At 33.2% G+C, this 12,471-nt stretch overlaps 1 protein-coding gene across 4 annotated transcripts in view; it reads left to right on the plus strand.

The window, feature by feature from the left end:
- The window catches only part of SCN3A (sodium voltage-gated channel alpha subunit 3), a 108,633-nt gene that overhangs the window by 68,080 nt on the left and 28,082 nt on the right, over nt 1-12,471 (plus strand). For all 4 annotated transcript variants that reach the window (XM_004743978.3, XM_004743977.3, XM_004743979.3 and 1 more), the window contains exons 16-18: nt 6,627-6,800; nt 7,718-8,074; nt 9,564-10,034. In XM_004743978.3, coding sequence (XP_004744035.1) covers nt 6,627-6,800; nt 7,718-8,074; nt 9,564-10,034 — 1,002 coding nt within the window. The remainder of the gene's footprint in view (nt 1-6,626; nt 6,801-7,717; nt 8,075-9,563; nt 10,035-12,471) is intronic.

Below are 12,471 nucleotides of genomic sequence, written 5' to 3' on the forward strand. Positions count from 1 at the left end.
TATAGACCAGAGGAAAAAATCCATTTGTGCTGTGTAGGGAATCTGAGCAATAAGATCTAAAACTCAATGTGTGGGGGCAACTGGGTGGCTCAGTGGTTAAGCATCTGCCTTCTGCTCAGGTCATGATCCCAGGGTCCAGGATTGGGCTCCCTGCTCAGCAGGAAGGGTGCTTCTCCTTCTCACACTCTCCCTGCTTGTGTTCCCTCTCTCCTTGTCTCTCTCTCTCTCTCTCTCTCTCTGTCAAACAAACAAATAAATAAATAAATAAATAAAATCTTTTTTTAACATAATAAATAAATAAATAATAAGATTCAACTGGTATGAATGCTGATTGCTCAAACCAAAGTCCATGCTAATTGACCATGGTGTCTTACCAGTTGCAAGCTCATTAAAGTTTTTACCACCATTCTTGCTGAAATATAGGTCCAGAAAAATCATAATTTAATTCTGGCTCCACAAAAATTCAGTTTTAATATACACATCCTCTGAAGAAATCATGTCCACTGAAGGAAATATGAAGATTGATTTCTGCTAAAAGAGGAGAGTTGTTTCAAACTGAATTATTTAATAAAATCCTTCAGTAGAATTTACATGAGAGAAGAAATAGTTGGTGAAAATGAATTTGTAATTTAGCCATAGTTTTGGTTCAAATTATTTGAGCAGGCATCTATGTAGGTGTATGTGGACAAGTACATTTCCTCCTTTATATGAGAAAATTGAAATGGTTAAACAAGTAGGAGAAGGATTACTCGAGAGCTACCTTTTTGGCACAAGACAGAAACAAACTCAAACTAGCTTAAGGGAAAATTAAAAACTGACTCCTAGAATGGAAAGAAAATGATGAACTACAAAACCATATAAAAGGAAATTTTGCAGTTGGGCTTCAGGAAATGCTTTAACCAAGAGCTTGGAAGTAGTCCATATGTTCACTTCATCTTTTGTCTCTGGGTCAGGAAATATGCTCAGCCATAGCGCATTGGTTTTACATCTTGTAACCTCTGCACTGGAAAAAAAAACTATCTCTTTTTCAGTTCTAGTTCAAACACTCACGATAGGACTCTTGTTTGGCACAGCTTAGGTCAGATACCCAACTCTGGTTTAATCAGGGGCAGAAGGTAGAGCCATGTGAAAACATGACAGACTTGAGCAATCACACAGGTGGAGGAACAATTCCCAAGAAAAGCTGAAAAAGGAATACTGGGCAGACAATGACACAAATGTCTACCTAGTAAGTGACCTCAACGTTATTCCATTGTTTGACTTAGTAGAACACCTACCAGATTCTTGGGATTTTTGTCATCTTTGGCAACTGTGAATGGATTTTTTTAATGATTGTTCTCTGATCTTTCCAATCACTCCATGTCTGCCTTCCTTTCTGGACTTCTTATGTCTACTAAGGCTATGTTTCCACTCAATGTTTTTATATACTCAACAACTGTAGGAATTATCTACTCTTGTGGTATAAGCTGTGCCCTGGTCCTATATTTCCAACTGTTACAGAACGTGGTTTAAGGATAACTTTAATCAGCAACTGTAGGAATTATCTACTCTTGTGGTATAAGCTGTGCCCTGGTCCTATATTTCCAACTGTTACAGAACGTGGTTTAAGGATAACTTTAAACACAACATGTGACAGCTGAAAGATCATCTTTCTCACAGCTTATTGAAAGTCCTAACTCAGTTCAGTCTTGTGTTACCTCTAGTAGCAGCCTTCCAGCTTCAAAGAGCCTTTCAACTTCAAAGATAGAAATCTGATAGCCATTTTGACTTACTTTTCCTTTATTTTTTATATACAAGTTGATAGAAGACTCATTATTTCTTCTTTCAAGGTATCTCTTTTTTAGTCTTATAACTACGATTAAAATAATATTTTTTAAGACTCTGCACTCAATAGGTTTGCACTGTGCTGAAGTATTTATTATCTGTATTTATGGTTCAACAGTCCTATCTGATTTTTCAGACTCCTCATCTGATCCCATCCTTCTATACCATCTTATTGTCCATTGTTTCCTAACCAGCCACGATTGGCCCATCAGAACAGCCATGTCACTATACCACATAAACACCACATGTTTATATATTTGCATATGGGAAAATATTCACTATTTTCTACATTCTCATCTAGAGTGTTCTGACTCAAATCCCCTCAATTCTTCAAGGTTATGTCCATTTTTCCTTTGTATCTCCTACAGTGATTACATGGTTGTAGCTCAATAAATAACCAACTGGTTGTTTCCTACCCATATGGGCTGCTTAAAATAGCATGTTTTCATGAAAGAATATGGGTTTTGGAGTTAGGTGGAACTGGATTTGGCTTCATTGCCAATGCTTACTAATAATGTAGCATCTGGACAAGTCTGATAAAAAATCTGAGTCCTTGTTTTCTGTTTTGAAATGGATATAATGATACCCATCTCCCGGAGTTGTCGTGAAGGCCGAATGAGGTAATATGAAAACAATACTGAGCCTGGCATCTAGCATGTGCTCAATAAACTATTTCCTTCCTCTAATATATGCTAGTAACCTTTCTCCAAAATACTGATGGAAAACAGTCTTCTCTAGCTCCTGTATTTTTCCCAAGATACTGTACAGTTAGGGAAGTTGAACAGTTGGGAAGAAATTTTGGAAATTTGCCAGAGTGAATCAGGAAATTGAGGTTTTATAGAATTCCAAAGTTGAAACACAAGAGTTTGGAAGCACAGGATAAGAGAGGTTGGATTATAGGAAAATCAAATGGAAAAGCACTACACTAAAGCACCAAATCTGGATTTAAGTCCAATAGTCCGTACTAAATAACCAGTGCTCTTGAAAAAGCCATTTAGATCTTCGGTCTGTTTTCCAATGAGTAGACTATATTGAACAAGATGATTTTTTATGTCCCTTCCAGTTCCAAAACTCTGTAACTTAATGTGTAGCAATGGAGATAATGAGGTACAGAAGCAGGATGGAAGACTGGTGACTGACAGATTATGGTAAAACCACTGCTATGCTGAGGTTAGCAATAGGGATACAAGGCTCGTCAAGATAAAGAGTGCACATGATAGGAAACAGACCTGAGTTAACTATTACTAACCGTAAAAGTAGGAAAATGTGTAAACTGTTTCTATTAGCTGAAAGCTCCTGTTATTATTAATAATAATATCATACATATAAGGCATTTCATAGTTTCCCATTTATCTTATTTTATATCCATAACAAGCTTTATCATAAATATCTATGTATAGAAAATTGTATCTATGTAAAGAAAATTATATCTATGTTTAATTATACATTAAATAATTAAAAAATCAATACATAGGGAGACAGAGAAAGACAAAAAAGAAAAAGAAAAAATGGGAAGTGGGGGAGAGGGAGAGAATATATTCCTTATATCATGGGTACTTAGCTAACTTTAGACTACATTATCCACTATGGATGGTTGCATTGCATATTTTATGGAGTTTATAGGTTGCTCATTTAAACAAATTTAGTTTCTGTGGAGTAATTATTACTACTCAAATGATTGCAAAATACCTTATAAATAAGGACATCTAGGTTTGGGTTGAATTGTTAACAAATGGATATCTTGTAAAAGACTTGCGGAAATTTCAGGTTTATTTAGATCAATGTGCCCCATTTGTATCCTGTTTCTGGAATACATAAAAATTACATCAGTCCTCTACTAATTGGATTGACTGATCAAATTTGAGTATCAAGAGACCTCAAATATCTGTTAAGTTTCTCTAAGATGCTCTATTTTGTTTTTGTTATAACCATTATAAGGTACACCCACCTTAGAGATTTTATAAGCAAGAAATCTTCCATCAATCATAGCAGGTTAGACAATCTCTTTTTCATAGAAACATTCCCAACTAACCGGTGACTCTTCAGGGAATACAGATAGAGGTTTGTAGTTCCTTACACTGATTACTATTCTTACTATAACTCTCATTGTAACCAGTGATTAAGAGTTCATATCCCCTTATTCTGCTGGACCCTGAAGGGAAGTCAGAACATAGTACCTGTACTAAGGATCTTACAGGTCATTTGCAAATAAAAGCCTAATGAAATACAATTAGGAAAATTATTTCAATTAAATGGTATGGTATAGGATATGAATTTAAAATCTCAGGAAAGGACATGATAAGTCTTTGAAGGAAAAAATCGCTCTTGTTTATTGAATGATAAAAAACTGAGGAGCCAAACCCTTAAATTCACTTGGAGACATCTCGCATCAATTAGAGAGTGCTATCCAGCCCATCTAACCCCTTTCCTACTATAATATAAAGCTATCTTGTCTCCAAACCAACAATTTATAAGGAGGGTCTTGTGTAATAATTGTGTGTACACCAACTTCCAAATAAAATTTGATAGGCAGTACATTGCTGACAGAAATCCAAGAATTTTAGATGCAGACCTTATGTCATCTCAATTAATACCCTCATTTGACAGATCAGAGAAAAGAACACCATAAATGTTAAATCATTTCCCATGATTTTTCTTTAAGTACATTTCAATTTCACCTTCCCCACCCAATCAATAACAACAACAAAAAATATTTAAAGATGTGTATCCAAAGGCATGGGAATAATAAAACTAAAACCATTTTTAAAAGAGGCTAATAATAATATAGCAAAAGTAGACTACAGCTACATCAAATTCACTACCAAAAAAAAAAAAAAAAAAAAAGGAACATCAGTCTGGGCAAGTCGAGGTTCTGCAGAGTAAACTGACCAATACTCGGCCTTCAGAATGAAAATTTCTCCTTTTAATGTACATCAACAGAATTTTCCTTACTAATACTCAACAGGAAAACCTTCCTATTCCTGAAATAAGAGCTTATTCCCCAACATTTGATCATCCTAAGGGTTGTGCCCCCCCATAACAACTCAAAATGCCCTGAATTTCTTTATTCTTGGTCCGACTCCCAGGCTGATTCTTATCTCCATCCTTAAAACTTACACTTTTGCTGTTAACATGTGTCATCATGTACAATAGGTTAGGAACTTTTCACTGAACTTATCTCCTTACTAAAGAAGCTGGATTATTAAAGGAAGCCTATAAATTCATTGTCCATAAGAAATTTATCAGCCTAAATGAACTAGGTTTATGCAGTCTTGAGTAGGTATACCTTAATTACTACTATATTTTCAAAGGCCAGCAAAATTTCAACCATTTAGGTGTTCAACAGACTTTTTTCCGAATGAATGAGTGGATACAGAAGCATATAACCTGAGTTTCAAGAGACAAAAAGCTTCTTCAAGAAAACAAGACAGAGTTAGGATATTTGATATATTAAATTATTTATTAATATTTGATACATTAAATTATTTCATATTTATTATATTATCTATAATATGTATTATATTGTGTATAATATATAATATATTCTATTTATTTAATATATTTGAATATTAATTAAATATTTGATATATTAGGTATTTCCCTAAGGTCTTTCTTTGTTTAGGAAAGTAATATGTTACTAGATTAATTTCTTTTTTAAGATTTATGTATTTGAGAAAGAGATAGGGCACGCGAGAGGGCATGTGCATTGGGGAAGGGGCAGAGGGAGAGAAATCCTCAAGCAGACTCCCTGCTGAGCTCAGGAGAGGGAGGGTTCCACTTCTTCCAGGACCCTGAGATCATGACGAGTGCTGAAATCAAGAGTCAGGCATTTAAACTACTGAACCACTCCACTGCTCCTATGTTAGCTGCATTTATACATTTTTAAGAGCAGATAATGATTTGCTTTAATTAACATGGTATTTTAGGAATTTAAATAACTTTGATACTGTTATTTTGACAGAGTTCCTTCAAGGTAAAGGCTAACTTACCTTATAAATGGTAAGCTTGACTTTATAGTCATAAAATGCAGCTTTTACTTATTGTTAATTAGGTTAATTGCTTTAAAAGATTTTTTGCAAGAGTAATTTCATAACTCTTCATGCCCTTGGGTCTCTTAGCCTGTGGTTCTGAGTTAAAAAACAAATTCTGAGTTTATTTCATTGTTTCTATTGTCAAACAGACATTCATCCAACCACTCAAATAATTTATTAATTTTAATTATGGGTATATACATACTGAGAATGTACTCCTGCTGCTTTCAATTAAGTCTGCAGCTCCTTGCTCTATTAATCCATTAACCTTAATTCTGAGGCATGCATCCAGAGAATATTATTATAAAACATCTGTGGCAAACTCACTCTTATTTTAGGAATACTTACAAAGTTACAGAAATAAGATGGTATCCTTTTAAAAACCCACAAAAATCAAGAATTAAATATGGTTTTTACCAAATTTAAAATACATTTAGAGTAACTTCAATTAATATATAGATTTGTTCCTAATGCAGTAATATGAAAAACAAAATTCACTGTGACTATGGGAGAAATCTGGTGTGCCAAAAAGGGCAGTAATTCAGTAGTTACTACTCAGTACCACATTTACAATATGAATGAGGAAATGCTTTAAAATCAGCATTTTCTTGGAGATCTAGCTCCTGGAAAAATATGTTAAACCTTGTATCAGTTTGTCACATTTCTCCATTTTAAGTGTTAAATATTTCTATTCAGGACTATTTCATATTCTTTACAGATTCTTACAGTGTCTAAAGGTTTTCAGTGTTTGTGATCTTTATTTTACTTCAGGTTTTCACTGGGATCTTCACAGCAGAAATGGTTCTCAAGATCATTGCCATGGATCCATATTATTATTTCCAAGAAGGCTGGAATATATTTGATGGAATTATTGTCAGCCTTAGTTTGATGGAGCTTGGCCTGGCAAATGTGGAGGGATTGTCTGTACTGAGATCATTCAGACTGGTATCTACTTAGACTATGTTTATATTCATCACTGGCATAAAATTTATTTTGAAAATGAATCAGTGCATATCTTACATTTACTATTAATAATATTTTAAATCTATACCAATACATGTGAGACTCTAAGAAGATACATAAACATTCTCTTTAAAGCTAAGTGTGACTATTTTCTAAGAATGATAAACATGGTGGAAATCATTGTTATAAAACCATGATAAAACTATGTTTTAAATTCACTCAAAAAACTTTTTTGCTTCAACTCTTTAAAGAAATGCAAATAATAATTCTAGGCCTCAATTAGCCTTTGCTTTTTATCAACCTTACTTATATTAATGGGAACTCCTTTAAAGGAACTTATAGGAAAATATTTAATACCATTAGCATTTTAAACAATAGTCTAACAACTTTTTAAAACTTGGCAAAAAAATTGTTTAAAAATGTATAAAACTTAATTGCAAACTAAATGTGTATTTTTTCAAATTGAAAAGAAGCCTCTATTTTTCATCAAATTAGTTCATTTTAGTTTTATTTTATAAATATCCATTAAAATATGTAACATACTTTTCATATTTCTTTTTACTCTAAAATATAGTCTGAGGGTGACATTAGTTTTCTAAATTCAATTTATATGTCTCTAATCAAAATATTAATGTGTTTTCAGGGATATATCTGTTGATCAATCAGAAATGTTTTATTTATCTTGACATATTTTATCTTTTTAGTTTTGCTTTTAATGATTTGATTTACAATTTGTGTATTACTAACTATTTTTTCTGGATTTGAATTTTAGTATGTTTTGAGATTTTATATCCCTCAGAGGTAGGTCTACAATATGGCATATTAACAAAACTCTGTCTAACTAACTTCCAAAATTATATTGTGATTACTACTGAGGGTATGTTTTCACTTAATTACAGCTTCGAGTTTTCAAGTTGGCAAAATCCTGGCCCACGCTGAATATGCTGATAAAGATCATTGGCAATTCTGTGGGGGCTTTAGGTAATCTCACCTTGGTGTTGGCCATCATCGTCTTTATTTTTGCCGTGGTCGGCATGCAGCTGTTTGGTAAGAGCTACAAAGAATGTGTCTGCAAGATCTCCAGTGACTGCCAACTCCCTCGCTGGCATATGAATGACTTCTTTCACTCCTTCCTGATTGTGTTCCGCGTGTTGTGTGGAGAGTGGATAGAAACCATGTGGGACTGTATGGAGGTTGCTGGCCAAACCATGTGCCTTATTGTTTTCATGTTGGTCATGGTCATTGGAAACCTTGTGGTACGTATATATTACAAATGTGCATAATTCAGAACAAGATCACACGGTAGCCTGATGCAATAGACAGCTCTGGTTTCATCATCAATAAATTAGACTCAAATCCCAGGACTAGCACTCTGAGCTTGGGCAAGTTACTTAACTTCTTTGAGCCTGAAGTTTCCCAGCTATGACAGCTAAATAAGAAAGCTGAAATCTTATGGTTGGTTTGAGGATTAACTGAAGTGTATTTGTGAAAGTTTGGGAACAAAAATACTAGTTTTTTTCTTTGTTTTTCAAGAAAATATTTTTATGAAGACTAATTTTATCCCCATATTACCATTATGGCCTGAACTATTTTTTACCCTATTACTACTGTTAAGAAAATGATCTCCAGTAAATCCAAAATTTTAACTGTCTATTCTATATTGAAATTGCTCTTTACACATTCATAGTTCATACTGTTGGCTTATTCATACACATTCATAGTTCATACTGTTGGCTTATTTTGCATTTCACCAAATTTTGAAGATAAACTTCAAGAGAATAGAGTATTACATTGTAGCTATGCATTGTTAACTATTAAAATGTCTTGGAAGGGGACAAAATGTATCCTTCCCTGAATTTGTTTTATTAAAAGAAAATAAATTATTATAGTTTAAATTATTCACATATATGGACAGTGCCCAGAGTTAAGAAGCTACTTTCAGTTCTGACTTAAAAGCACTAATGTAAAAGCATAATTGTATTTTTATGTGTTTTAATGCTTACATTCCTCAATTACGTGTGTACATAGTGTTCTTTATGCCATAATACTTGAATCTTTCCTTTGAGGCACACTTCAAATAAGACCACTTGAAAGAATGTGGGATAACTATAGACATGCAATTTTTTTCAGAATAGTAAATTAGGAAGCTCTAGATGAACAAAATTTGATACAGAAATAAGGAAACAAACTAGGGTTCTTGCTTTGATGGGAAATGTGTTAACCTTACACAATTCACATTTAGAAATTTTCATTGTTATAAATTTTTAACCATTGGACAAAGGAATTTACATTAAAATTATACTGTTTTAACACATATTGCCAGGCTATAAAATAAATAAATTTATTATTTATACACAGGAAGCTAGACATTCTCCAGAGAAACCAATAATATGAAATAAAATGACTAAAATGATCTTTTCTCATTGGCCAAACCCATCAAAATGGAATTTTTTTCCCTTCACTGGCAACCCTGAGTAGACAACTTTAAGTCTTAGAAGTTCTGGTTTCCTGTTGTCCTCCTGGTATGAAAGAAAAGACACTTGTTTTATCATATTGCCCTTATAGGAGGTAGACAGTGTCACGTCCTTTAAATAGTGTGTGATTAAGACACTTGTCTAAAATACAGTAAACATTCAAGAAACATTTGTTGAATTAATTTTAGCAAAGATCTATGAGTTCCCTGTTTAAGTTCTTATTTTATGCATACTTCATATTAATGTAATAAATTTTCTTTTTTTCATTTAGGTTCTGAACCTCTTTCTGGCCTTATTGTTGAGCTCATTTAGTTCAGACAATCTTGCTGCTACAGATGATGATAATGAAATGAACAATCTCCAGATTGCAGTAGGAAGGATGCAAAAGGGAATTGATTATGTGAAAAATAAGATACGAGAGTGTTTCAGAAAAACCTTTTTCAGAAAGCCAAAAGTTATAGAGATCCATGAAGGCAACAAAATAGACAGCTGCATATCCAATAATACTGGAATAGAAATAAGCAAAGAACTTAATTATCTTAAAGATGGGAATGGAACCACCAGTGGTGTAGGTACCGGAAGCAGTGTTGAAAAATACGTAATCGATGAAAATGATTACATGTCATTCATAAACAACCCTAGCCTCACTGTAACAGTGCCAATTGCTGTTGGAGAGTCTGACTTCGAAAACTTAAATACTGAAGAGTTTAGCAGTGAGTCAGAACTAGAAGAAAGCAAAGAGGTAAGAATGCTTTTAAAGTTTTTGTCACCTTTGCTATAATAACCATCTATTATGGTTACTTAGGTATTTTATTGTGTTTATGTGCATTATTACAAAGTATATTGAAAGTCATACATATGACTTTCCAAGAGCAGTGTTGGAAAATTATGAGATATTTTTTATTGGGAAATTTATTCATAGAAATTCCAGCTTTAAAAAGGAAATCACCATTCTCAATAATTTGTATATTCATCTTCTTGATAGTTTGAAAATCTGGCTAAAATTGTGGCCTGCCAAAAAAATAAACCATATTTAATACCTTCTATTCCATATACTGCATTATACTCTTCAGACAAATCAAAGAACCATATTTTATTGAACGCTGTGGAAGTATCATCTCCTTACTGTCTATATTAGGTTTTGCTCTGAATTTTTTAATGTGAAACTTTCATGTAGTTTTTGTTTACTTCTGAAAGTTTTACTGACTATGATAGAATGTTATACATTTATGGAAGTGTTACACATATTTGGAAAGTGCAAGTAGCACTGACTGAATTTTGCCCAGTCAAGAGTAAGCAAATCCACTAAGTGTTCCAGATTAACTTGAAAATGCTAAGATCTACTTAGAAACGCTCCACTTGAGGATTATAGTTAAGAGGTAAAAATTGAAAAGCTGCTCTTACTTACATTACAAGTTGTTCAAAATAAAACAAAGGAGAAAGGGAATTGTTCTTACTGTATGATTAGAATTCACAGAATCCCATAATGGCAGCTTAATGGTATTAATTCTGCAATTTTGTGTTATGGAGAACAGGATTAAAATTTTTTACTATTACTTAATTTTGGACTTCTAATACACCAGTGGGAAGTAAGTCTACCACAGAGTTATATAAGACAGATTTTAGCTTAATGGTATAATATTAGCATCAGAGGAATCAGACCAATGGTGTCTGATTTTGTGAGCATATTTTAAAAACTTCTCTTTTTAAGAATGGTATCTGTAGAATTTGTATAAGTAATAAGTAGTTGACAATGTCATAACTCATAGCTCCTGACCCTTTCTTTCTGGCATTTTGGTGCTGCTGAGATATATTTTTGATGGTAAATTTGAAAATATTTTTTAAAGGTAAAAACATATACAAAATGATGTATAATATTCCTGGAATTCCACTTGAAGTCCACTGACTGAGCTTTCAATTCTAATGTATGTATTGCTCATTCTGAGAAAATAAAAATTCAGTCTAATTTTATTTTTCATCACTTAAAAGATTTATTTAAGAAAAAATAACAATTAGCTAATGAGCAATTATTGAACTTTTTTTGTGAACTCAGCATTCTGCTGCATACTAAGAGTAAAAAAGAGTTAAAGGAGAGCTCGACAACATATCTCCCTGTGGGAAATCTCAACATCTTTGAGGAAGCCGACACTAATTCTCAAAATCATTAAAGACCTATTAAAAAGTTTTATCCTGCAGGACTGAATATAAAAATTATAGGTACTAAGAACAGCAAGAACATAGCAAGTTGCTAAATGGAAGAGATAAAATCGAAATAGGCTTCCAAGTTTGGGTCAAATGTATGATTAAAAAATCATAGCAAAACCCTACCGAAGGAAAGCCACAGTTGAGAATGAGCTTGGTATTGAGGTACAGCAGTGGAACAATCAGCATGAATAAAGTATTCGTTGAGAAAACAATGGAAATTTGTTTGGGTGATTCAGGTATTTTCAGATTGTAAAGTCTCTGAAGCAAGTAGAAAAATTTAGAATTGCCTGCATAGTCAATACAGAGCTATTTGTTCTGAAGCAGGGGAAGGGCAAAAGAAAGTGATGTTTTAGCAAAGGTTATTTGATATCAATGAGTAAAACAAAGTGAGGGATGAAAGGGTTTATCTTGAGGAATGTGGTAACAACCATTTGATAGCAAAGAGGTGATGAAATATTGGGCTAAGATAAGGTAATACGTGTGGGCACTGAGACATTCTGGCAATCTGACAAACTAGTGAAGACTACGAAATTGGAAAAAACAGTAATTTCACTCTCTGAAATGGCCTTTTTAGAAAGGTTACCAGGTGTAAGTGGTAAGGGGAAGAAGTCAATTGGAATATACTGAATTAGAAGTGAGAATGTTGGGGGGAAAAGGCTGGGTGAGAAATCAGGGTTTAAAAACAGATTTGATAATTATCTGACTCCTTAAAAATAGACGAGTTTACCAAAGAAGGAATTATAAAGAGAAAATAAGGGAAGATTAGGGACAAGACTAGGGGTCAATCTGGGGTCAAGAAGAGGCAGAAAAACCAAAGAGGTAGAGAAATTCTGTTACATTAATATCACAGGTTTTATCACATTGGATTTATGGAAATTAAATACTTAATTACTTTCTACCAAAAAGTTGGTTTCCAGAATATTTCAAAAACTCTATAATGCCTGCAGATATTTCAAATGACTGCCTAGAAAGAT

This window comes from Mustela putorius, unplaced genomic scaffold, assembly GCF_011764305.1.
Source record: "Mustela putorius furo isolate JIRA1106 unplaced genomic scaffold, ASM1176430v1.1 tig00003869_pilon_pilon_pilon, whole genome shotgun sequence".
NCBI classification, from domain to species: domain Eukaryota; kingdom Metazoa; phylum Chordata; class Mammalia; order Carnivora; family Mustelidae; genus Mustela; species Mustela putorius.